This window comes from Megalobrama amblycephala, linkage group LG2, assembly GCF_018812025.1.
Source record: "Megalobrama amblycephala isolate DHTTF-2021 linkage group LG2, ASM1881202v1, whole genome shotgun sequence".
Classification (NCBI taxonomy): Eukaryota; Metazoa; Chordata; class Actinopteri; order Cypriniformes; family Xenocyprididae; genus Megalobrama; species Megalobrama amblycephala.
The window spans coordinates 18,439,250-18,466,762 of record NC_063045.1 but is presented as its reverse complement, the minus strand read 5'-3'; the positions used below and the strand labels follow the sequence as shown (position 1 = coordinate 18,466,762).

The 27,513-nt window shown below is 35.6% G+C and overlaps 3 protein-coding genes across 9 annotated transcripts in view; 1 reads left to right on the top strand and 2 right to left on the bottom strand.

Annotated features, from left to right (window-relative positions):
- Positions 1-18,672, bottom strand: part of osbpl1a (oxysterol binding protein-like 1A) — a 25,319-nt gene extending 6,647 nt beyond the window's left edge. For 2 of the 7 annotated variants that reach the window (XM_048164382.1, XM_048164389.1), the window contains exons 1-21: positions 18,499-18,672; positions 16,529-16,654; positions 16,358-16,443; positions 16,152-16,226; positions 14,745-14,856; positions 14,536-14,621; positions 14,165-14,309; positions 13,936-14,003; positions 13,716-13,760; positions 12,866-12,939; positions 12,627-12,690; positions 12,444-12,545; positions 12,240-12,362; positions 8,041-8,122; positions 7,839-7,945; positions 6,768-6,930; positions 3,483-3,675; positions 1,597-1,672; positions 1,344-1,478; positions 768-865; positions 90-272 (exon numbers count right to left, since the gene is read on the bottom strand). In XM_048164382.1, the coding sequence (XP_048020339.1) occupies positions 90-272; positions 768-865; positions 1,344-1,478; positions 1,597-1,672; positions 3,483-3,675; positions 6,768-6,930; positions 7,839-7,945; positions 8,041-8,122; positions 12,240-12,362; positions 12,444-12,545; positions 12,627-12,690; positions 12,866-12,939; positions 13,716-13,760; positions 13,936-14,003; positions 14,165-14,309; positions 14,536-14,621; positions 14,745-14,856; positions 16,152-16,226; positions 16,358-16,443; positions 16,529-16,654; positions 18,499-18,541 (2,186 nt within the window). In that variant the 5' untranslated portion in view covers positions 18,542-18,672. Of the gene's footprint in view, positions 1-89; positions 273-767; positions 866-1,343; positions 1,479-1,596; positions 1,673-3,482; positions 3,676-6,767; positions 6,931-7,838; positions 7,946-8,040; positions 8,123-12,239; positions 12,363-12,443; positions 12,546-12,626; positions 12,691-12,865; positions 12,940-13,715; positions 13,761-13,935; positions 14,004-14,164; positions 14,310-14,535; positions 14,622-14,744; positions 14,857-16,151; positions 16,227-16,357; positions 16,444-16,528; positions 16,655-17,812; positions 18,287-18,318 lie in introns of those variants that run through there. The other 5 variants (XM_048164411.1, XM_048164405.1, XM_048164397.1 and 2 more) reach the window with 5 other exon arrangements.
- Positions 18,586-24,333, top strand: trmt13 (tRNA methyltransferase 13 homolog). The gene is given in 13 exon segments (XM_048164436.1): positions 18,586-18,713; positions 18,846-19,011; positions 19,150-19,199; positions 20,525-20,591; positions 20,709-20,768; positions 20,854-20,923; positions 21,086-21,192; positions 22,575-22,735; positions 22,841-22,920; positions 23,033-23,107; positions 23,192-23,424; positions 23,426-23,598; positions 23,680-24,333. Coding segments are annotated over 13 exon segments (1,554 nt in total). The 5' UTR covers positions 18,586-18,606; the 3' UTR covers positions 23,885-24,333.
- On the bottom strand, positions 23,917-27,513 carry lrrc39 (leucine rich repeat containing 39). The gene is given in 10 exon segments (XM_048164446.1): positions 23,917-24,212; positions 24,354-24,496; positions 24,726-24,805; positions 24,807-24,879; positions 24,955-25,100; positions 25,190-25,326; positions 25,415-25,571; positions 26,351-26,456; positions 26,972-27,196; positions 27,311-27,513. Coding segments are annotated over 9 exon segments (1,041 nt in total). The 5' UTR covers positions 27,100-27,196; positions 27,311-27,513; the 3' UTR covers positions 23,917-24,141.

Genomic DNA, 27,513 nt, shown 5'->3' with positions numbered 1-27,513 from the left:
CTGTGCATATAAATACATAATAGTCCATACAATTATTAACAAATGAGAACCAATGTGCGGATATTAGTAAAGCTTCATCACACGCTTACTTAGGAAGTTCTAGAGTGATGATGCCTTTAGGTTCGGCCTCCACGCTTTTGCCCCAGAACTTCAGTTTGGGGTAGATTGAGCCATGAAACACAAAGTCCTTCTGCAGTCCCTCGGCGTGGAAGGCGCTCACGGGAGGATGGTGGCTCACTTGTTCCGATATCAGCCGGAAACCAAGATCATCCCTGAAGGTTTGAGGAAAAAACATGGTAACTATCCCCGAGAACACAACACACTGATATACTGATATTCACACACTAAGAGGAAAAAAGTTACATTTGCAATGTTAATGTTAACAAGTTAGCATTCAAAAAAAGCAAAAGTCACATTTGCAATGCTAACAATTTAACATACAAATTGAAATGCTTGCACTAAAAGTGCAGTCACATTAGCAACTTTTCAGTGAAATTTCATGGGCAAAACAATGTCCATTGCCTATTGTCAATAATGTATGTATGAAGCACAGCTCACACACAGGTCACTTTGAAACCAAACGGCTTTCTGTTAGTCAACGCGACAAATTTACATGATTAACTTGAATCTGTTGTGAAATCTGTTGTGTGAAATTCCAGATCGCGTGGATTCACATTGAAATGGTGGTTTGGCCTGAGAAAATTCGCCAAACAATGGTAAATGTAATGCTAATGTTAATGCTAACAAATTAACATTCAATCTCTCACCTGACTAGCTCGTATGTTTCTCCTAGCAGGGGGTTGAAAGGTTTACCCGTCCTTTCCCACTGAGATGCCACAGCTGATACCGCAAACGCTGCCACACACTGGATAGAAAACACATGAATTCATTTACTATTAGAAATCTAAAGGTTAGACTAGATTTCATCCAGGTGACTATAAAAGATTTTAAAGGACTTTGAAAACCTTTAATCCAAGAAATATCTGTTTAGTATGCATTAAACAGGCCAATAGAAAGGTAAAGTAGTTCATTAGTTATAATTATTGCTCTGTCTATGTGGGTTTTTGTCAATTTTGAGAGCACTGTAGGTGATCACCAGTATATATACTGTTATAATACAATAAAACATTTTATGATAGCATATGAAAATATATGAATTTATTGCAAAAATTATTATTCATTTAACAATATATTTAGTACAAGTTTAACTAAAATTTAAAGTTGGCTGGTTAATTGGCTATTAGTCATATTTCATTGTTATTTAGCATGTTAGGACTGTAAGGGTTTTGCTTGTGTTTTCAGATAATAAGGGGTCATGTACATTATTTTGGTTTTTTTTTTACCTTCATTCTCTCAATAGAGTCTTCTAAAGCATTGGCCTGGTGGATGAGGTACGTGTGCTCCATATATTCTGTTAGCCTCTGTAGAAAGCTTAGCGGTTCATTAAAAATAACCGGCATGGTGATCTTAGACAGCTCCTGAAAGAGAGATGGAATCAGTCAAAACATGCTGCTTAATTTAAGTGTTTTGAATGAAAAAGACATTGTCTTAAAGTTTGAGCATAAGTTAAAGGTTACTTGGTAGTAAAAACCTCACCATCCCGATACACTTCCTCAGTATGCTCCAGATACTGAAGTCATTTCTGGAGAACATGGGAGCTGGTAAACTTGTCCTGTGGAATAATTAAAAGTAACTTTGCTGTGCCTTATTAGCTTCTGAAAACTGCCTCTTTACATTAAAGGGACAGTTCACCCAATAATGAAAATTTTCTGTTAATATACTCACCCTCTGGTCATCCAAGATGTAGGTGCCTTTTTTTCTTCTTTAGCAGAACAGTAAAGGATATTTTTAGCTGAAACCACAGTCCTTGATGATTCATATAATGCAAGTCAATGGCTACAGTCAAACAAAAAAACATATACAGGCAAAATAAAATAATACCCGTGGCTCCTGACGATACACTGAGGTATTATGAAGTGAAACAGTCAGTCTGTTCAAGAAGCTGAACATTATATATGTTATTGCCTGTAATCCACAGCCTCTGCAAACGGTCTTAAGCGTGTTCACGACAGTCTGGAGTCCGAGCTTCATGTAGCATAATGACCTATGCGTGGGATCTCAAACGTAACATTCAGTCTTCCTGAAAGAGATTGCGCAAGAGAACTTAATCTTAATTTTTAATATAAGTTGCGGCATCCAGGATCCAAACTGTCGTGAACGCCTCTGAACCGTTTGCCGAGGCTGTGGATTGCAAGTAATAATGTTGTAAATAATGTCCAGCTTCTTGCACAGACCAATCGTTTCACTTCATAATACCTCAATGTATCGTCAGGAGCCACAGGTATTAATTCTGTTGTGCCTGTATGTTTTCTTGACGGTAGCCATTGACTTGCATTATATGAATCATCAAGAATTGTGGTTTGAGCAAAAAATCTCCTTTACTGTTCTACTGAAGAAAAAAAAAAGATACATCTTGGATGGCATGTGGATGAGTAAATTAACAGCAAATTTTCATTTTTGGGTGAACTGTCCCTTTAAGAAACCACTACAATAATACAAAACAGACTAGTTAGCCGTTTCCATGTTAACTGCTGTTGTCAGGCAGACGGAACACGTCTAGACTGGCGTTATCAGACAGGTAACGGAAGCTTTATATCTTATTCAGTAAAGCGAGGCCAGTGTCCCGATCAGTTTCAGAGTGCTCAAGATACTCCAAAACCTTCTCTTTTATATCGTACCTGCTAAATGTAAACGTAAAAATTGAAGAGATGTAGTGTGTGGTTACTTTTTGCATTTTTTCATGCATGTTCCATGGTGTTAAAGCAAAAAGTAAATATTGTGAGCAATATGAGAAGTCTCTAAAAAAAAGAGGGTATACATCAAAGTTTAATGGACAACAAAAAAAATCAGTTATAACAATGTGTATGTGTGTATATATATATATATATATATATATATATATTTAGAACAATGTTATAAATACATTATAAAATAGATGCATCTCCACAATCTATAAAAATCTATAAAAATACTCTATGATCGGATGCAAAGTCAGTCAAATGTCCGTCAACAGGCCATCAGTCAACATGCCGAGCCTAAAAAGTTCAAATTACAGCGTTATCATCAATGCTACCTCATCAATCTTTTACAGTTTCATTATGAGCGCCTCTTCTGGCCTTGGCTCACTGAATTATTTACCACAAGATACAAAACAAAACAGAGAAGTTGCGTCCAAGAAACTGCACAAATAACAACAAAGTGACATTAAAAAAACAAACTGGACTGAATGTTACGTCTAAGTTAACATTTATTTTTATACTCTGCATGTTTATTTGTATAAGTTTGTTTTTATTTAAAATTTCCAAAAACTTTGAACTTTCAACTTCAAAAAAATATTTAGCTAAATATTTATGCAATAAAAAGAGTAGTTTGTTTTGTAGTTGTATTTGTAGTATTGTCATTTGTCTGTTTTGTATTCCTACCTGTGTTTCCTCACTCCATTAACTCTGGCCACCTCATCTTCATCCTCTTCCTCTCCACGACGGTCTTCCCGGGACATCCTGCCGTCGAGATGAGTTGGGACGCTGCAGTAGAGCTCGGACTTGAAGTCCTCTCCGTCTTCGTATGAGTGGCCGGCCGTCTCAAAACCGCTCAACACAGGCTCAGAGTCCGAATCTGTGGCAACCGAACACAAACAGACATGGCTTAGAGGGACAATGCGTGGCCGACAGAAAGAGGCTCTCTGAGGAAACCTGAGCAGGGGATCAGGTGGCGATTAATGGAACCGGAAGTGACCGGACACATCACTGAGAAAGGTGGCTCATGATTATGAGGCTCATTCTGAAGATTTACTTTTCACTGTAACAGTAATTACACCACTAATTGCTGACAGTGGGTTCAGGGCTTGACATTAACTTTTTTGCTCACCAACCACTGAGTTTTCCAAAGTTACTAACCATTCAGCATTTTCACTGGCCACAATTTTAACATTGATACCATTGGGGAAATCTGTCATGTATTTTAATATTATATCATAATATTAGGCTACTGTCACTTTAAGACCTGACGCACGGATCCAGTATACTGTTACACATGCGCTTTCTTTCTCAAATTAAGTTCACTTAAAACATAACTGACTGCGTTTACATGAGTACTAACCAAGACTGACATTTTGACATTATTTTGTGTGTAATTGACTGTTTAAGTGCAATAAGCAGTGAAAAACAACTCAATTTAGTACTGATAGACGGCTTTATTAAAATTTGCAGGAATGGCAAACGCAATCCTGTGCCGAAAATTCAAGCCCTTTAACACCAACAATATTCATCCGGAGCAAATGAAACGAGAGAGTGAGGGGAGGCAAGTTTGTGTGTCAACTCGCTGTCGGAGAGATGAGAGAGCGAGAAAGCGCAGCTGATATAGTGTATCTATTCTGCAGAAAATGAGTATTGGAAAAGTTTCAGATATTTCAGTATCGATATGTATAATTTTTTTTTTTAAATCGATATTTTTGACAACACTACATTGCACTTAGTTTATTATTTCAGATGCCTTTTTAAAAGACTTAAATTGAAAATGAATTTATTATATATAAAATTCAACCTGCCAAAGTGGCTAGTAGGAGTGACTGCGTTACACGCCACTCCTGAAATCCTCTCAAATTTGGCTGGTCTTAATGTCAAGCCCTGATTGGGCTCATGGTCTTTAATGATATTGTAAATCATGGATATCACATGATTAAGTATTAAGGGAAATAGGAATCATGACATAATCATCTTAAATCTATATACTTATTAACTTGAGAGAATTCAAACTCATTGTTATTTAAGGTGATGTCGTTGAGCCTTGGTGCTCATGTGGGAAACGCAGGTTTGAATTCAGTCTAGTGTTGTCACGGTACCAAAATTCCAGTAGTCGGTACCGATACCATGAAAATTTTACGGTTCTCGGTACCAATTTCGGTACCACAGTAAAATCTATTGGAACTATTTTACTATTTTATATAGCCTATTTTAAAAACATTAAATATGATTTGGAGTGTGTGTGTTTGTGTGTGTAAGGCTACCTCAATGAAATAAATTTTGAAATATAAAAAAAAAAAAAAAAAAATTAAATGCTCAAACATCCATTGTGTACTGTTGAAAAAACCAGCATATGCTGGTAAGGTAGGTGCTGCTGGTCCATACTAGTCCTAAACTGGTCCTGGACCAGCATAAACCAGCTCAAACCAGCATACCAGCTTCAAAACCTACTTTACCAGCATATGCTCGTTTTCGTGCGTGTTTATTTTAGCTATTCCGTCAGAGAAACAACACACTACAGCCTGTAAAACTATGAAATAAATATCGGTAAATAATGGTAACCTAAATAATAAGAAAGTTAAATATTATTTTAAAAAGCATTCGTTTTTTATTTCCACACAAAGACGCGTCATATATAGCCAAAGTCCCGTTATTACTTTGATATAGCCGCTTTGCGCTTTGAGAGGGATGTGGGACACGAGCAGGAAAGAGACCATTTCTCTTTAATAATATCTTCGTTATTTCCTGATGTTACAAACAACTGACACTTGTTGTAAAAGGTCTGAAGAGCGAGTTTTATCCTCTGCAGGGGCAAAACATTCAGGCTATGTTTGATTTAGCGCTGCCAGAGAAAACGAAAGTAAAAATCACCAGCGTATGAAACGCGATATATACAAATAAACTTGACGCGCCTTATAAAGTCTAATAACAAGCACAAACTCTGTTAAATAGAAACTGACGTGCAAGCAAAAAGGTTTCTGTCCTACGGTGTTTTTTTCTACTTTACCACAGTAAAGAATGCTAATAGCCTATAATAGGCCTAAATGCGAACGAAAGAAACGTTATAATCCCCTGCGTGAGTGAAGATTTGGGAAAAGAAACAGATTCCATGTTCAGTGGAATAACTAATGGAATATTGTTAAATTCTCTGCTAATCAGGTGACCAGATCGCGATTCGGAAAACAGAATACGAAGCTTAAATGTATGGACTCACGCACCTCTCTATTATTCGGCATTAACCAAAATGTTTCCATGGCTGCGATGTCACATTTAATTGCTAACCTATTATTTCTTCTGTAAACAAAGCTTTGTGCTTCACTCGTGTCATATTCAAGTAAATACTGCCAACAGCCTTATCAGTGGGTACCGAATATACCCGGATTCTCGGTACTACCGGTACTACAGAAATGCTGGTATCGTCACATTTTCAAAATTTCAGTACCGACTTGGTACCGAAGTACCGGTACTTTTGACAACACTAATTCAGTCTATGCTTGTTCCCATTCCATTCCCATTACACATGATCCCATTCCTTGTACAGTATCTCCTCCTAATAAATTTCTGTCACTCTACTATTTTATTCAATAAAAAAGGCAAAAGCATACACCTGAAAACATTACAGAAATGTGCATATTTACGATTAAAATACTAAAAAAAATAAGGCAACTAAATGAGATGCTATTCATTGTAACTGTTCTCCAGTCACTCCCTTCTACTATATCTGCAAATTAAAAAAGACTAAAGTCCACAAATAAAATAAAATATTTTTTTACTTGTAAAACATGGGGAAAATTATTCAATGCAATTATTCTAAGGGGTGCACAAATAAGCTGCTAATTATTTTTTATATTATGACCAATAAGCAATAAATTACTATACACTTTAAATAATACGAGTGATTAAAAACATTTAAATGCATGATAAGTGTATAACAACAAGTAAATTCGGCATCACATTTGTACGCACCAGAAAGAGCATCATAGAACTCATCTTCACTGAGGACGCTGCGTGGCGATGATCCTTTGACCACCGACTGCTCCAGCTCATGATGTTCAGTGGCCAGCGTCTGGAGAGCCTCTGACAGGATTTTATTCTTCTCGACCTCATGTTCCAGTTTCAAACTGCGTGCCTGGGTAAACACACACACTTAGAAACCCACTATGCAAAAAAACTCATTGTGGAATATAATCTGGCACATTTCACATATCTGACCTGCCTAAAAGCAGACATTAATACCTTTGATAAATAACCCTTAGCGTGTCACATACAGGGTAACCACACCCATGCTCATGTTTTATACTTTCAATGTACTTGTGATCATTAACAAAAACAAATTTACCTGCAGTTTTTTTCTTTTTTAAATGTTATTTTGTGGTTTTAGCCTCTTTATTTGACAAATATATTAAATAGGCACCTAAAAATGAAAGAAAGAGACCGAATTCGAACCCGTGTAGTCCAAGTGAGCACCAAGGGTCAAATGAATCACAAACTATTAATTTTCTACATAGGGAAATTGATTTTTGACAATAATTTATAAACCTTTAACATTATTTCAACTTATTTTTAAAATAAATATAATCATGTTTAACAGCAGAATTTGTGGTGAAAACTACATTACCCATGATGCTGTACAGATAATTCCACCAATCAGAGTCGCGATAAGCAAAACATGCCAAAAGAGCTCTTCAGCTTCGCCCACCCCCATGAAGCACCACGAATGACGTAATGAAGTCGATCTCCCTACACTCTCAAAATACTTAAATTTTTTTATATATATATACATCATACCCAATGCTTCATGGGATTGCAGTTCTTTCCCTCACTTAAGCCTTTATAGATGCAGTCTTGTGCCTATGTCTTTTCATTCAATTTCCAATACTTTTTTGCTTCAAATAAAACCTTGTAATTTTGTGATTCACCTCGTAAGTGGTTGGCTTTATTATAATCACTATGAAAAAAATCAATAGAAAAATTATTCTGAAAAAGTGGGCAGCACGAATGCACTCAATGGGCATGTGCAGCGCAGGTGATACATACTCCTTCCTGTCTGGAAAAAAGCCCCAGGCACTGGTGCAGTGAGGAGCAGGTTTCACTGGAGGCTTCGCAGACCTCTTTCAGCTTCTGAATGACTGTTGCGGGCAATTCTGCAAGAATATAAAAAAGCACTGTGGCTTTAAAAATAGAGATGTACATATGCAGTTTCGGCCAATGAAATGCAGCAGATGATTTAAGCTCTTACGTTCCACCAGGCCATCTTCTTTCACCATGGACAGGAGGACCAACACCTCTGTCTCCAGTCTCTGATGGCACAACTCTGCCCGCTGCCAAACCAAAGAGGAACAAGACAACAAAATAAAAATTAAAAAAGGATATTGAGAAAGCGAAAGGTTATGACTGTAAGAACATTTATGGGTTAGTCAACTTTACCACTTCCTGCGGTTAGAGCGAAAAAAGGAAGTCAGAATTCATTTTCCTTGTACTGCAGAAATATATGAGCATGAGACAATATCTTTTTATAGTTCTTTTTTAATTTAATATAGTTAAAATAAAACAAAATAAAATTAATAATTTAAAAACTTTTATTTATTTTTTTATTTTAAATACAATTTACTAGTTATTAGAATTTTTTGAGGTTCCTTGTACCAAAACAAGAATTTCTTTCGTCTCCTCAACATATACTGCATATATATATATATATATATATATAGACTGCTTCTACAAACATTTGTGTAAGAATGGGTCGCTCTCAGGAGCTCAGTGAATTCAAGCGTGGTACCGTGATAGGTTGCCACCTGTGCAATGAGTCCATTCATGAAATTTCCTCACTACTAAATATTCCATGGTCAACTGTTAGTGGTATCATAACAAAGTGGAAGCAATTGGGAACAACAGCAACTCAGCCACGAAGTGGTAGGCCACGTAAAATCACAGAGCGGGGTCAGCGCATGTTGAGGCACACAGTGCGCAGAAGTCGCGAACTTTCTGCAGAATCAATAGCTACAAAGCTACAAACTTCATGTGGCCTTCAGATTAGCTCAAGAACAGTGCGTAGAGAGCTTCATGGAATGGGTTTCCATGGCCGAGCAGCTGCATCCAAGCCTTACATCACCAAGTGCAATGCAAAGCGTCGGATGCAGTGCTGTACACTGCATTCCAAATTATTATGCAAGTGACATATCAGTAAGATTTCTGTACAATAAACATTCAGATGTTTTTCTAAGAAAATGTTTGTTTGTTTATTTATCCATGTCTTTTTAGATAACTGGTATCAATCTCAGACAAAATAATTTGCCAGGTCTATGGAAACCCTACTTGGAGGTTGTTCCACATTATTAAGCAAGTCACAGTTCTCATGCAATATGGGGAGGAAGAAAGATCTTTCTGAAGATGAAAAGCATGAAATGGTGCAATGTTGTGCAAAAGGCATGAAAACAACTAATATTGTGTGAAACTGAATGGAGATTATCAAATTATCATAAGATTTGTGAGTGATTTAGAGCATAGCAGAACTCGGTCAGATAAAGGCTTATTAATGAAAGTTCCTGTCAAAAAAATGTATTGTATTAAAAGGGCAGCTATAAAAAAGCCAGTGTTGAGCAGCAAACAGGTATTTTAAGCTGCTGGTGTCTCTGGAGTCTCAAGAAGCTCTCCATGCAGGCTGGCAGTTGTGCGTAAAGATGCATTTCAGCCATCACTAACCAAACCTCACAAAGAGAAACATTTACAGTGGGTTTAGAAATACATGAAGACTCATTTTTAAATAGTTTTATTCACTGACTAATGCTGTACTACAATGGATGGTCTAAATGGATGAATTTCTGGATGGTTGGTGAATGGCCACCAAGTTCCAACAAGACTGTGACACCAGCAAGGAGCTGGTGGGTGATGATTTGGGCTGGAATACTGGGAAATGAGATGGAGGGTATTAAAATGACTTTTGCAAGATATGGGGAGTTCATAACTGGCCATTTTCAGCTATGGTATAAAAAGGAGGATAGTGCATAGTACAATGCACTATTGTACAATGCACTATGCACAATCCCATGCTGCAAAAAAACACCACAGCAATAAAACTGTTTGAAAATTTATTTCTAAAATCACTGTAAATGTTTCTCTTTGTGAGGTTTGGTTTGGAGTGGGTGAAATGCATCTTTACGCACAACTGCCAGCCTGCATGGAGAGCTTCTTGAGACTCCAGAGACACCAGCAGCTTCAAATACCTGATTGCTGCACAACACTGGCTTTTTTTTATAGCTGCCCTTTTAATACAATAATTTTTTTTGATAGGAACTTTCATTAATAAGCCTTTATCTGACCGAGTTCTGCTGTGCTCTAAATCACTCACAAATCTTATGATAATTTGATAATCTCCATTCAGTTTCACACAATATTAGTTGTTTTCATGCCTTTTGCACAACATTGCACCATTTCATGCTTTTCATCTTCAGAAAGATCTTTCTTCCTCCCCATATTGCATAAGAACTGTGACTTGCTTAATAATGTGGAACAACCTCTAAGTAGGGTTTCCATAGATCTGGCAAATTATTTTGTCTGAGATTGATACCAGTTATCTAAAAAGACACGGATAAATAAACAAACAAACATTTTCTTAGAAAAACTAAAATCTGAATGTTTATTGTACTGAAATCTTACTGATACGTCAATTGCATAATAATTTGGAACGCAGTGTAAAGCACGCCGCCACTGGACTCTAGAGCAGTGAAGACGTGTTCTCTGGAGTGACGAATCACGCTTCTCTGTTTGGCAATCCGATGGATGAATCTGGGTTTGGCGGTTGCCAGGAGAACGGTACTTGCCTGACTGCATTGTGCCAAGTGTAAAGTTTGGTGGAGGGGGGATTATAGTGCGGGGTTGTTTTTCAGGGGTTGGAACTCTGAATGCTTCCGCATACCAATACATTTTGGACAATTTCATGCTCCCAACTTTGTGGGAGCAGTTTGGGGATGGCCCCTTCCTGTACCAACATGACTGCGCACCAGTGCACAAAGCAAGGTCCATAAAGTCATGGATGAGCGAGTTTGGTGTGGAGGAACTTGACTGGCCTACACAGAGTCCTGACCTCAACCCAATAGAACACCTTTGGGATGAATTAGAGCGGAGACTGTGAGCCAGGCCTCCTCGTTAACATCACTGCCTGACCTCACAAATGCGCTTCTAGAAGAATGGTCAAAAATTCCCATAAACACACTCCTAAACCTTGTGGAAAGCCTTCCCAGAAGAGTTGAGGCTGTTATAGCTGCAAAGGGTGGGCCAACTCCATATAAAAAAAAAAAAAAAAAATATATATATATATATATTATTATTATTATTATTATTATTATTATTATAGGTGTGACTTCTGTTAAGTTGTAAACAATCAGTGAAAGGCTCGCTCTATGAACACAATAATATATATTTTTTTTAAACTGGGTACAATGAGATGACATTATTCGACTCACCCCCAACCATCGAACATTAAAAGGCCATTTAAAAGTGTAAAAGCATCAACAAGGTATTTTCAACAGACCATGAATAACCCCAAAAGCACGATTCTTTCCACAGCAATAACGGACGGGTTAAATATCACTGTAGTAATATAAATCTGTATTATGTAGCATACGTTGCATTAATCAAAAATGTCCATTAACTTCAGCATTGCGTGATACTATTTCAAAGTGATTTCCTTCATTTTGACAGATAATAAATTGTATTTACCTGTGAAAACAAACCTGGAAAGAAATGTGAGGACTTGAGGAGAACAACGAGAGATTCTTTGTGCATTCCAGTCAATTATTAACGGGACATATCGTAAATTAAATCGGGAGAACAGACCAAAAATGTGCAGTATATGTTGTCCTTTTTCATGCTATTACAACAGAATGCAAAGGGGGAAAAAAGAAAACAATCATGAGGAAAAGAATGCAGCGACTGAAAAGTGCTCTTGCAATAGATAATCTTGTTGTCACGTTAAAATACAAAGCGTTACGTTATTCTCATGATGTCTGAAAATAAAACAAGAAGGAAAACTGACGGATAAGCTTTATTTGTAGGGCAACCTTATGATTTGAAATGATTTGTTTCAGTCTTTTTGAATGGAAGTTCCCCAAACCCTAAGTGACACCCATAATTCAAAATGCAGTAGGCTCATCAGGAATAAGGTGGATACACACATATATTTATATACACACACATACTTGCAGACTCTCATTTTTATTTTAATTAAAATATTTTTTCCTAACTAAATAGAGTTTTCCCTGCCAGTCATCTTTGTCATAATTTCTGTAAAAAAATACGACCTTTTAGTTTATAGATAATGGTGTCACATGATTAAGGTTTCAGAACAGCCAAGTTTCCTCGTAGAAGAGGAAGAAAGGGTGGTCACATGCATTTTATCAACTGATGTGATTGTGAAGATAAAAGATGCAAATCATTTCTCACCTGAAGTGAGTCAGAAAGCTCAATTAAAGACACAACATCATCTTCGTCTTCCTCACTCTCTGGGTCCTGTGAGCAGTAATGTGTGCTAAAGGCTGAATGTTCCTCAATGGCCTCCAGCCAACTCTGAAATATAACAAACATTCACACAAACTTACATCATGCATTCCACTCTAGATTAAAAGAAGGAGCAGAAAGGAATCTCACTTTTCTGGTGGCTTCAGGGTTGTTCTTCTGTGACACTTTGAAATGGTGAACACTGTCGTCAAAGTATTTGACAGTGAAATAGCAGCTGTCTTTCGCTTTAATCTGAAAGTTGCAAAGAAAAGCCAAGTCCTGTTAAAAATCCCACAATTGGCTACTCATGATAAATCATAAAATAAATCTTACCATGCACTGTGCTTGTGTTAACGGTTTGCAACCTTGCCGGCGTGAGCTTGAATCTACATCTGACCTTGAGGAGTTAAAAAAAAGGATGAAAATTTACCATAAAAAAAAAAAAAATTCTAATATTTTTTCTGCAAAATACGTCTTTAATTTCAGCAATTTTGCTATCGTTCAATTTTATTATTTAATCAAATTTCTTTAAATTATAGCATTACATTTTGGGACTAGAGGCGGATACTCACTGTTTAGGGTACCATGACAAGACTCCATCTTGAAGAACTACCCAGTAGGAGCGCCAGCCAAAGAACCTTGAGCTCTGCAACAATATATTCAATAAACAATATTAAAGAAATTAATATAAATTAAATTAAAAGAAATTAAAGAAAAAAAGACAGAATAAATGAAGAAAAAATATTTAAAAAATAAAAAATATGAGAAAAATAATAAAGAATAAATAAAAATATTAAATACATAAATAAATAAATCAATACAAAAAATAAATAATAATGAAAATATAAATAAAAACAGATTTTATTTCAGAAAGAATACAAAAAATAAATAATTAAATACAGAAAGAATAAATAAAAAGATTAAATACAGAATAAATAAGTAAATACAAAAAGAAAAAATAAATAAAAATAAATAAAAATAGAAATAAATAAATCAATACAAAGAATAAATAATAACGAAAAAATGTAAATAAAAAAATTTCATTTCAGAAAGAATACAAAAAATAAATAATGAAATACAGAAAGAATAAATAAAAACATAAAAATAAATAAAACAGAAAAAAAATCAATACAAAGAACAAAAAATATAAAAAAAGATTTTATTTCAGAAAGAATACAAAAAATAAAAAAAGCAAATACAAAAAGAATAAAATAAATAAATAAAAATGCAGAAAGATAAATAAAATAAATACAGCCAGAAAAAAATTAATTAAATACATAATAAATACAGAATGAATTAATAAATAATACATTAAGAATAAATACTAAATCTAGAAAGATATATATATATATATATATATATATATATATGTGTATGTGTGTGTGTGTGTGTGTGTATACTATAGGTTTTGATATAGCATACCTTCCAAAGAGGCCCCTCGAATGTTTTAACATTTCGCGTCATGCCCTGTAGGATCAAAACCAAATTCACAACATCGTAAATGAGTGTAAATTATGCTAAATATCAGTTTTATGATATATGGTGATGGACAAGGTTTTTTGAAACATATCACACAAGTTATTACAAAAATATTGCATTTGTGACACTCGTACATTAGAACTGTCCAGTTAAATGAACCTACTTTCATAACATTTCCTGCAATGATCTGCTTCATTTCCGCATCGTTAGCCAAGTCAAAAACAGTCTGATCTGAAAACAAATATGACGTACTGAAATAGTAAAGAAAATGGGACTATGACAGTAACAAAACTGAAACAATAAAAACATTTAGAGAAATGCACAGGCAATTGAGTATATATTGACATGAAAACAGCTTTAAATTGATGCTAAAATAAGTTTGAGCTTATTACCATTTTGGTTCTTGATGTTAGGGTTGGCCTTGTGCTGCAGGAGTTTGATGGCACACTGTTTCTGAGCCCTGTAAGCAGCGCAGTGCAGCGGCGTGTTTCCCAGCAGGTCCGTGCAGTTTATGTTCGGGGGTTTCTTCATGTTTAGCTACACGAGTAACAAGAGACGTTATTATCAACGTTTAAAAAACGTTAAATCTATTGCACTTCATTTTACAGTACGTGTTTAGGTTTAGGTGTAGGTTCAGGGTTAGTACCTAGTTATTACCCAGTTATTGTAATTACTGTAATAAGTAAATGGGGAACAGGACTGTAAAATAAAGTGCTACCATTAAATGATGTAGCCGTCTTTACAATGGTTATGCAAAGATTACCAGTCTTGTGAGGGTCGTTATGGCTCCTTCCCGCGCCGCCTCCAATAGCTGCTCCTCTAGCTTCCTCTCTTCAGTCCTCTCCGCAGCTAGTTAGTAAAACATTATCAGTAACAGTTTAGTAACAAAAGTAATCACTCAGCAGATTTTATCCAAAGCACCTTCAGTACACTTAATAGAGGGACATTTTCATGCAATTTCAGCATGCTTACCCTCCAACATGCTTTTAATCTCAGCACTCTGGGTAATATCTTTAGGAATCTGTGCCGTCCCATTGATGACAGAAGGACAAGCGTCATACTGAAGAAGCAACATTACGACCTCCTAAACAGCAAAATCAGAATTCAGCATTCAGTTAGTATTCAGAGTCCAACCCATCCAATCGGTATTCAGCATTCAGATGAGTAGTTGTGTCAGTAAAAAAAAAAATTCATTATGAACACTGTGTTAATAATTAACATTTTACTAATTATATAATAATAACTTTGTAATTATGAAATGTATAATAATAATTATTATTATTACCATTGTTGTTATGTTATTATATTTATGCCAAGTTGTTTTGTCAATGTAAGTCAATGAACATTTAATATTCATGAGTATTTTATTAATAATTAGAATATTACTCATTGCATACTACTCAAAATAATAAATTGTAATAATTAATAAAATTACTATTATTGTAAATAGAAAATGTATAATAACAATAATATAAAAATATAATAATAATATAATTTATTAGTATTTTATTAATAATTAAAATATTACTAATTGTATAATAAAAAAAAGGGAATAATTGATAAAATTACTATTATTGTAATTATAAAATGTAAAATAATAATAATAATAATAATAATAAGTAATTAATTGTTTCATAAATAATTATTATTATCATTTTTGTTCTGCTGTTATATTCATGCCAGCTGTTTTGTCAATAAAAATGCAATATTCAGGAGTATGTTATTCATAATTAGAATATTAATAGTTGCATAATAATAATAATAATAATAATAATAATAATAAATTGTAATATTAATTAAATAAGTTGATAAATCATATAATTTATTAGTATCTTATTAATAATTAGAATATTACTAAATGTATAATAATAATAATAATAATAATAATAAATTGTAATATTAATTAAATAAGTTGATAAAATTATATAATTTATTAGTATTTTATTAATAATTAGAATATTACTAAATGTATAATAATAATAATAATAATAAATTGTAATAAATTAATAATTAAATAAGTCAATAAAAACAATATCCATTGTTTGTATTTAATTAATAATTAGAATATTACTAATTGCTTTATCATAATAAACTGAAAAATTATTAATTATGAATAAAAATATAATACCTAATTATAAAATAATAATTAATAATAAACAATTTAATAATAATAATAATAATAATAAAAATATTGTTGTTGTTGTATTTGTATGTATTTATATTTATATAGTTTAAGTTGTTTATTTCCATCTTTATTTTGGCCTAATTGTTAAGCTACACATTTAAAACATTTTTTTTTCCACCGGTAAAGTGTTTATAATTATGCAGAAACATACATAGTCTCAGCGTATGACGACATACGATACCAGTAAAACGTACTTTTCTCCCTGTGAATGCCGCTTTATGGAGGGCCGTGTCTCCGACATTATTTGGCAAATTGGCATCTGCTCCAGCCTGTAGGAAGCACAGAAGATCTAAAATCAGACACTCTCAAAGCCATTCTTCCAACCTAATTCTTCTCATAAACACACACATCTATGATACACAGAATGTGTGTTATATCAAAAGCCTGAGACGATCGATACCTTCAGTAATTCCTCAACAACATCCTTGTGACCAAAGTAACTGGCCAGATGAAGAGGCGTCCAGCCATGATTTGATTTGCTCTTGCCTGAAACAACGCAATGCTATTAGAAGTACTCAAAATTATCTAGAGTGATATGAACGGACATTGGAAACCTAATGACGTGTTCTACCCTTGCAGTTGATGTCGATCTTGGCCTCCTCCTTTATCTTGGACATCAAAAGCCTCTGGATACCTTCTAAGTTCCCGTTCCTGGCATCCCTGAGGAACTGCTCCTCCGGTTCCAGCTCCTCCATGGCTTTATTAACAAAACAAACAAAAAAGCATTACAAACCATAAATCTGAACCAGTAAGTGTGAAGAAGAGCAGGACTGTGAGAAATTATATCTGGAACAACAGTCAGAAAGTCATTCAATACTCAAGATGTTGTGAAATTTTTCTTTGCACTAATAGAAAATTATGAGGGCAAATTCTTTGAAATGGCTGCCACGTGATTTCCTCGTTTAGTTTGGAGGAAAAAGATGGCAAGCACATGACACCGCTTCGATAAGCAGGAATTTTCATAAAAAACAGCAGCAACGTGAACCCACATCACCCAAAATACCTTCATAGATCAGGCTTTTGAGGAATGTTTATTTGTTCATCTCTCAATCATCATTGTGTCTCAGTGCATTATATGTTTTTGCACCCACAATAAAAACTACAGAGCTTTGATTATAAAACTAAGGATTTAAATATCATCTAATCTTACACATATTATTAGAAGACAGAGACTGATGTTTATATGCATTTTATATATGTAGGCAAGGCAGGTTTATTTATAAAGCACATTTAATACACAATTCTTTACAGAATTTTTTTTTTTTTTTTTCCCATGGCAGAAAGAAGATTCCATAAGTATGAGCTCCATATATCTCCTACCTATATAATACATATGAACTTAATATAGTATGATATAGGCAGGAGAATGAATGAACCATAAAAGACGGTTTGAAGTATCAAATATGATTTTTTTTCCTTCAATAAACTCTTCCATTTACAAAAAAAAGATTTTTCAGACAATCATTTCATATGTTAGGCTTTACAGAGTTAAGACATTACCTAAACTGAACCAAGCAAGCACGACAAATGTCTTGGTATGCAGATTAGCAACATCACCTTTAACGCAATAACCGTTTGGTAAACCATAAAGCTTTCTTTGTGTTGAATGTAGGTCAGTAGCCTAAAGGAAACAAGTAGTTTATTTACGAACCATACTATGTCTAAACCACAATTAAAGCGAATAAAAGTGGGGATTGACAGATCAAAATACTATGGTTGTGTTTCTAAGACAACCATTTCAATGACATGCATCAAATTAAAAAAACATGAGGTAACTTTTATCTGGAAAGAACAAGTTACACCAAAAAGTTATGAAAGCACAGTGCTTTTGTGAGGGAATTAGATAAACTCTTACCGTACGTGATTAAAGAGCAAAGTTAAAGTAGACTGTACAAAATCATTTCAGTCATGTGACTTTCTAGATGGACACAAACTTGTCTGAGCAAAACATCACCAGGAGTGCTCAACTTGATCAACCCGTCTTCATGTTATTGCTTCATATCCTTTTAAGTTGTAAAGACTTCAACTTTAAAACCAGGTAGCCCTTATAAAAAGCCTCGAAAACCGTTTCTATACACTGAGTCTTTCAGTTCATTGAGATCCGCACACTGGAGATCTTGTCAGCAGGATGTGGGTTTACTCACTTATTATGACTTCAAGAATTAGGCGAGAATTTGGCCATGAGCTGCAGTCAACAATAGTAGGAGATATATGCAAAGCAGCATAATAAAATCCAAATATATTTATATATATATAAATCAACGTTCTTTAATAAGTCAAATCATCCAAACAAACTTTTCAAAGGTAACTTATATGTTCAAAATATTTTACTTTAAAAAAATAAATATAGAGAAGACTTGCCTGAAAGTTCTGAAAGTTAAAGCATGACTTGAGGTTCGAGACACGCTAACATCCCTAATCCAGAGTCACTCCAGAATAAAAATGAATAAATAAATACATTAAAAAGAGACTTCCATAAATTGTGCTTTATCATAGATTTGACAAAGCATGTGATGCACGCTTCCTGTTTAAGTAACTCACACATGTGGATCTTTCCTAAGAGTGCATAGTTCTTTACAAGCATCTTCAATAAACATCTTTCAATCTGTTGTGCAACTACACGCAGAATGTGCGCGTGCCGCTCGCGAAATGAACGCAAACACAACTATCATCACACGGCAGCACGTAAACGAACAGCTGACTGACAACACGCGTGATGACGATGCACTTCCGGTTTCGATAACGACAGTTAACAGGTACAATAAAAGTATATTACTATTACTACTACTACTACTACTACTATAATAATAATAATAATAAATAACATTTTACAGACATAAATTTTTATGGTTATCATCTCTGTCGTTCGTGTCTCTTATTTTGAAAAGTCTTGCGGAAGAAGTTAGTTGCGTCATCAGTATGGAGGGGTCCGCAGCGGACGGCGTGTCAGCGCCTTTACCTGGACGATGTGCCTTTTATGTAGTAAAAAAGAAGCGATACTGCAAGATGATTGTTGGAAGTGGGAAAACCTTCTGCGGGGAACATGCAAATGCTGTATGTTAATGAAAATACGTTATAATGTCCTTGTTATCCTGTTCTGAATGGATGCTCTTCTACTTACACTGCCCTCATTAGTACTAGTTGATCAAATTAGGAACTGTTTGCATAAACTTTTATGTCTTTTTCATATAGGGCGAAGAGAGTGAGAAAAAACGAATCCCTTGTCCTTTGGACCCTAAACAGTAAGATTTTAACTCTTCTTGGAGAGGTTTCTGTAGTCAGAAGTATGAAAGTGGAGTAGTTCTGTCCAAACTGAATCATAGAAATCATTCCAGCTTCAGATTGATGCATTAAGAAATATTACAGCTGGCTCGAAGTTGAATAAATCATTTAAAGTCATGTGTAAAATATTTAATATGAATACTGACAAATCTAGAAGTGAATGAATGAATTATGACTGGTGTAAAACTGATTTTTAGCTCCATCTTAGTCACCACAGTCAGAAAATGTTACTGTGTTATAATACACTACCAGTCAAAAGTTTGGAAACATTACAATTTTTTTAATGTTTTTGAACGAAGTCTCTTATGTTCATTAAGGCTGCATTTATTTCATAATAAATACAGAAAAACAATAATATTGTGAAATATTATTACAATTTAAAATTGTTTTTTTGTTTTTTAAATATATTTTAAAATTTAATTTATTCCTGTGATGCAAAGCTGAATTTTCAACATCATTACTCCAGTCTTCAGTGTCACATGAATCCTTCAGAAATCATACTAATATGCTGATTTGAAACTCAAAGTTTCATCAAAGTTGAAAACAGTTGTGTTGCTTAATATTTTTTTGGAACATGTGATACTTTTTTCAGGATTCACTGATGAATAACATGTTAAAAAGAACAGCATTTATTCAAAATATAAATCTTTTCTAACAATATAAATCTTTACTATCACTTTTTATCAACTTAACACATCCATGCTAGAATAAAAGTATTAATTTCTTTAAAAAAAAAAAAATAAAAAAAATAAATTCTGACCCAAACTTTTGAACAGGTAGTGTATATTGTTATAAAAGATTTCTATTTTAAATAAATGCTGATATTTTTATTCATCAAAGAATCCTGAAAAAGTATCACAGGTTATAAAATAATATTAAGCAGCACAACTGTTTCCAACATTGATAATAAATCAGCATATTACAATGATTTCTGAAGGATCATGTGACACTGAAGACTGGAGTAATGATGCTGACAACTCAGCATATATATATTTATATATATATATATATATATATATATATATATATATATATATATATATATATATATATAAATTATTTTAACATGATATTATGTTTTCAATAATATATGTGTTGACATAAATGACAGCTATGAAACCTAAAAGAGTGTATTGTAAAAAATTATCTATATCCTTCTGTATGCATATAGTAGTAATGTTGCATAAAAGATATAAATAGCCGGTAGAGTTTTGTCCCATGTCTCAATGGTAGATGTAGAACTTTTTATGTTATATTCAAAAGCCACCTCTCTTGTTTTAAACAGCACTGTATTTGAAGATAACTTGGCTAAACACCTGAAGAAATGTAATTCCAAAGAAAAACCAAAACCTGTACGTATGAATAACTCAACCTCCTATTATCTCTTGAGAGTACATTATTTTTCTTTGTTTCTTGAAATTCATAGCACAGTTCTTGTGCTAATGACTGCTATGTTTGATTTGTATTAGATTTATTATGTGAAGGACATCAATGCTGGGTGTGAAAGTGAACACCAAACCATAGAAGAGGTGATCATACTGTCTATGAGAGCATATATCTATCATTTCATGGCTTTAAAGAAGATATGTGCTTAATAAAGATGTGTTAATGCAGATTTCCATTGCTGATCGATCCAAAGAGGAACTGGATGAGTTGATTGTGAAACTCAAAACTGCATTACAAGGTAAGCAGCTGTCATTTGGGTTTTATCACATGACTATTAAATCTGTTTGTTACATATTAATTAGATCCCAAAAGACGTTATTGGTCACAAAAATTGGTGGCTTTGATGTTGGAGGGTTTAATGTCATTTTTTTATGTAATGTGTAATTTATGTTTTCCTCAGGACTAAATACCAAACTCGTTGAAAAAACACTCTCACATTCTGCTCTACATGAGCCTCTAAATGATCCAAAGAATGGAGATTCTGCTTTTAAACACCTCAAACAACAGGTAAAGCTTTCCAGAACTGCCAAACTATACTGCCAAATAAATAAAAAATAAATAAATTGCCTTGCCTTGCCTATACATAATCTATATCAGGGGTGGGCAACTTCAGTCCTGGAGGGCCACTGTTCTGCAGAGTTTTGTTTCAACCCCGATGATAACCTCACCTGCCACTAGCTTTCTAGGCTGCACTTAACTCCACTTTTAGACATACACTTGCAAACTTCCCTAAGCGCTTTCCCTTGGGGGAATCGCCGCTGCCATTTTGAAGTGCGTTCAACTTCGTCAAGTGGGCAAGGGACGTTTATTTGGACAGACCCTCGACCCCTCGATTTTGACAAAGATAGTAAGTCTACTCAATATGTATACTTCAGGCAGATTCAGAGACCACAATGCAACACGACTTGTGATGTCACTGCAGATTGTGCTTAATTTACCCCCACCCCACACAATATGTGTATGATATTGGAGTTATTTTGTTTTTTACACATATACATACATATAGCCTAGTTTATAGTATTGTTATCATTTTCGTGATTGTGTAATTTTTTATATTTTCTCCAATAGCCTAAGCATAGATACAGGCCTATAGAATAATGTGTAAAACAAATTCATAAGGAAAAAAACTGTAAATAATAAATCGGCTCCATTGTGGATTCCAAGTGATCAAGGGTTTAGGGGTTCCAGTAGGGCTGGGCGATATATATGAACGCGATATTTGCGTGGCTTATCAGTGAACTACGGCTCTGTCTGTTAATTGGCGCTTCATTTGAAAGCAGGTGATGGCGATTTAGCGGTAATCAGGGAACCGGCTTTACTGACGAAATGCGCGTGAGAATCGCATGCGATATATCGCCCAGCCCTAGGTTCCAGTAGTGGGCACTCATGCAATGTAAGCAATTACGTACATCTGAGTGAACAAGATGAAGGGAAGGGCATAAAAAATGGACTTATGCTTTTGGAATTATCGTAAATATTTCCTAGTTAAAAATTGGACATGAACACCTTCTCAAGTTGTATTTACCACTGGGAAGCTTGGGGATAATTTTGATGCCCAAGTTTTCCAATAAATAGGCAAGAATAAACCTGGTGTCCTCCGTGATTCTTGTTCTTTCCGACAACAAAGCACCTTAATAGATGAGCTAGACGAAGCTTGTTATCATGACTTCAGAAGTGGGAAGTGGGACATTTCCGATAGCACATGAGTGCAGCATTAAAAGCAGCCCTAGTAATCCTGAAGACGTTGACCTAGCTTGTTCCGGTGTGTTTGATTAGAGGTTGGAGCTAAACTCTGCAGGACAGTGTCCCTCCAGGACAAAAGTAGCTCATCCTTGCTCTATATAAATGGTCTTTTTTTTAATCAGTGTTCATAATATCTGATTTCACAGGCCTCGATCCTTGGAAACATGGAGGGTTTGGAACTGCTCAGCCCAAACAGATGCTACATAGAGTTTGGGGCAGGGAAGGGAAGATTGTCCCATTGGATTCACATTGCTCTTAAAGCAGCTGAAAATGTCCATTTTTTACTTGTGGAAAGGTCCAGTACTCGCTTTTAAGGTGTGGTATCCTTTGCATGAAGCTATCCTTTCCTCAAATACAGAACAAATATTGTTCTTTCTGCTCGAAAGTGAGGTTAAAATTGAATTTGATGTGTTTTTAAGGTAGATGGCAAGCACAAAAATGCAGACTCGACTTTTGATAGACTTCAGGTTGATATTCAGCACCTTGATTTACGTGAGTAAGCTTCTAAAACTGGTCCTTATGGTGTTAAACACTAATAATATAAATTGTTTTTTTTTTTTATATTGATCTTCTCATAAATAATATTTCCTCCTTGTCCTTTCAGGAAAAGTTCCTCTCCTGAGAGAAAAAGGACTTCCTGTTATTGGTGTTGGGAAGCACCTCTGTGGTGCAGCAACTGGTAGACTAGAATTCAGTAAACTTCATAAACATCATCATGGTATCAGTACTGCAAGATTGATGTAGTGTCAACTTATCTCCACAGATCTGGCCCTTCGGTGTTTATTTGAGCACAACTGCATTGACAAAGATGATGACCCTCCAAAAAAGCGTGTAAAACTTAATCAGACAGAGGGTGCTGGTGATGATATGAAGCCCGTTCCCTCATCCGAAGACAGGGAAACTGGTGAAGAGCTCATAGTGTCAGGACTGGCCATCGCTCTTTGCTGCCACCACCGTTGCGACTGGAGACACTATGTGGGAAAAGAGTTCTTCAGGGCAGAAAGGTCTTGGACCAGAAGAGTTTGCTGCTTTTCAGCGCATGTCGAGCTGGGCCACTTGCGGGATGAGAAAATTCAGCTCCAAGATAACAGAAAAAACAACTGAACTTAAAACAGATGAAGAGGAGGAACATGAGATGAGCGAGGAAGCTATGCCAGATACCTTCAACGGGTGAGTCTTCTGCTGAGTTTTCTCAACCAATAAGTATTATGTTAAGGTCAGGATTTCATTTGTAAACATTTCTTCTTGCAGTTTGATGTCAGTTGAAGATCGCGAACAGATCGGGCGGCTTTGTAAGCATCTGATTGACCACGGAAGAGTGTATTACCTCCAGCAAAAAGGCTTTGAAACCAGTCTGAGATACTACACAAGCAGAGATGTGTCATTGGAGAATGTGTTACTAACTGCCATTCCCACAGCCATTCAGAATAGAGATGAATCTAAACAGCCTTCTTAAGACACACAAACAAAAGTGCAGGACACATATGCTTCATTTTATTTGATCAATGTTTATGGATTTTTTTTATTTTAGTTCATCCTCAAACATTAGTAATGACATACTAGCAGGAAGAAGCAACTCCAACAAATGACAAACAACAAAACATTTAAAAGAAAGAAGTGCTCTTCACAGGACATTTGGGGGACAAAACTTGACACGATGGACTGGAAGATCAGGCCAAAAGGCAGATGAGCAGACAGAAGCCAGCATGCAAGTCACAAAGACGATGCTGTCTCAGACACGCCATCCAGCGTCACATTTAGCACTGACATGAAAGTTTGGGATCCTGCAATAGACATTTAACACAAAGGTTGGTCATTAAGAGGCTCTAAAGGCTTTATTTCCAGCTCTGTTTTATTTATGTAAAGTTTTTTAATAAAGTTCTGCTACAAGTTTTTCACACAATACATATTGAGTACGGCATAACCTCTTTTCCGGGCCTCTTGGATGTAGTAGTGCATAAACTCGCGACCAAACATCTCCCTGTCATTTTCTTCCTCATCTACATCCTCTTTTAAATCAGGAAGCGTCACATCATATGTCAAAGGATTGTCTCGGAAATTCACAAACCTGCAGAATGAGCATGTTATACATAGTAATCATAATAATTAGCAAAATACGCAAGTATGCGGACACGAATGCGTTACCAATGTGTTGCAACTCGGTCCTCAAAGAATTTGCATACTTGTGTGATGTTCTGGACTTGAGTTGTTCCTATAGAATCACTGTTTTGCTTTCATGAAGCTTTTTATTGGTCGCCTATAATGTTCTACAAATTAAACAAAATACTTGTGCTTACCTGAGGTTACTCATCCCCTCCATAAGCGGAGGAATGTCTCGTAGTTTATTTTTGCTCAGAACTAGTGTGTCCAGGCTTTTGCATGCGACTGATGTTGTCTGGCAGGTACTCTAGTTCATTTCTCGGGAGCCACAGGGTGTGAAGTTTCTCCATTCTAGATTAAAACATGACATAAAGGTCATCAGAGTCTTGATTTTATTAGTCATTGACAGACAAAATAGTATTTTACCTGTGAATATTGTCTGGCAAACTCTCCAACCTGTTGCTGCCCATGTCTAGCCACTCGAGAGAAGGAAGGTTGACCACACAATCTGGAATGGTGGTGAATTGATTCATGGAGAGGTCCAAGTGATACAGCTTCTTTAGATTGCTAAGCTAAGGAAATTCAGATTAAAGTAAATAAGGTGATGACTATATATGGGGATGTATAGACAAAATATGCAGTGTATCCGTGTTATTAATACCTCAGTGGGTAGCTCATCCAGATCTCGATTCATTGCAAGTTCCAATTTCTCCAGATTCTCACAACAACCAAGTTCTTCTGGTACATAGCTCACTCTGTTATAGCTCAACAACAGCTCTCTTAACCGAGTTAGTTTGCCTGTTAGTTATAAGGGCATATCTTAGAGTTACTTTGACTCAAGAAATTCATCAAAGTTTGTATAGGTTCCACCCATTTTTTTACTAACCAATCTCTTTGGGAATCTCTGTGACTGAATTACGAGACAAGTCCAAGACTATGAGACTCTCAAAGCTTGAGATGAACCGTGGGATTCTTTGAAGTCCTATTCGGTGTAACTGCCATTCTTGAATCTGGGAGAGTTGGACCAGGGCTGGAGGAAGAGTCTGCAGGAAGGGTCAAGGTGCCAAAAGTGAGAACCAAACACTCAATCCATTTTTTTATTTTTCATTGAAGACATTAGACTGATATAGCCTATCAGTAAATATTTATTGTTCTTGGACAATTAAAAGTTTTAACTCTTTCAGAATCTTTGCCCTAAGTCAGTGGAGTCCAATCCTTCTCCTAGAGGGCCATTATCCTCTAGAGTTTATGCTGCATTCCAGACAGCTTGGAATTTGGATTTTTCCCACCACCTACTTGGCAATAATGTCTGGAAAGCCACTCGGACATTCAACCTCTGAACCTGGGGCAGGTCAATGAATCCTGATGTCAACAATATGTGTTACTGTCATTTGTCAGATAGGTCCAGGCAGGCATGTTGGATCAGGTTGAAGCTAAACTCTGCAGGAGCTTGGCCCTCAAGAAGCAGGAGCTCAAAGTCCTGTCCCAAATAACACACTTAATCTTGAAATATTGGATGATAATAATCCTGAAATCTTTTGCTCCAACCTTAATTAAACACCTGAACCAACTAGTTAATGTCTTCAGGATTACTTGAAACCTCCAAGCAGGGGTGTTTGAGCAGATAATGTGTACTCTGCAGTAATGTGGCCCTCCAGGAGCAAGATATGACACCCCTGCCGAAAGTGCAAGTCCTTTGACCAGCCCTTTGGAACAAGACCTTTGTGGACATTCCTCTCTAGATAACAGCATTGTTTACTGATTGACTTCTAATATGAAAGTGAGCTCAAACTCACAAAGTACAAATCACAAGGAGCCTTACCTTCCACTCCTCATTTTCAATCCGCAGGATGACACGTCCTTCCTCAGTCACAACCTTTTCCTTTAGCTTGGCCAAAGTGATACGATCCTCCCAGGCACCTGTTAACCTACGCCAAAGATTTTGAACTTTTAAAAAACATTCTAAATACTAGTTTAATGGTGATGACAGTTTTGGGATAGACAAAAGCACAGTCTGTGAAGTAGTTCTCAACTTTTTGCTTCAGGACCAAGATTTTACATTGGACATCAAGTATCGATATCAACCCAACACAGTACCAAACCCAAAAATCACATTTAATATATGTTTTTTTTGTTCGTTTTTTTACATTGCATAGGTTAGCTTCAGGTGTTTGAGGATGAGGTTCTGTCATGCATCTTTCCATGTTGCCATCTTGCCATCTGTCTTGGCACTGAGTAGCTTCTACCAAGTAACAAGTGAATCATGGGGTTCAATTAGACACTTGACCTTTGATGATTGAAAGTATTTTGTTATCCTAACTACTCTTGATTTTATGGTTATTATTTGCATTTAGAGACCTGCAACCCTTTTTTAGGTCATGACCCACCCACTAATTAAGAATCATTATGATTCCCATGGGATACCTGACAGTAGTGCACGTACCTACCCACTGCTCTCCTGTCTCTCTGCTCGCTCTCCTTCTTCAGTTCATCTTTGCTTTTCTTTATCCTGGTTTCCCACAGAGCCTTGATGGAGTTTACTGTCCCACAGCACACCGTGACCCCCGTCATGATAATACAGAGCCCCAAATATCACCTCACACGCACATTGTGCTAAGGCAGCAGATAAGCCATTTTACCAGCCAGGAAAAGTGTATGCACTGCAAAACTATAAACATTAGGGTTTGATATGATAGGACACATTTGAATCAGTACTGTGGATATCATAAGCTGTGACTGACATAAAAGCAACTGTGAGAAAGTAAAGGTATAGTATGCTTACCACTCTCATTGGGTCATATTGTCCTTCCTATATACCATGTTTGTTTCAAGTTAGCGCCCATTTGATATGCAGAATTTTAGTCACCAATGCTGCACCAATAGTATAATTCCTCTGACAATTCCAATAAGTGTGATCTGTGTTGAAAGAATTGACTTTGAAGTAATTATCCCTCAGTGTTTGTCATTGGTCTTTCCTCTTGAAGC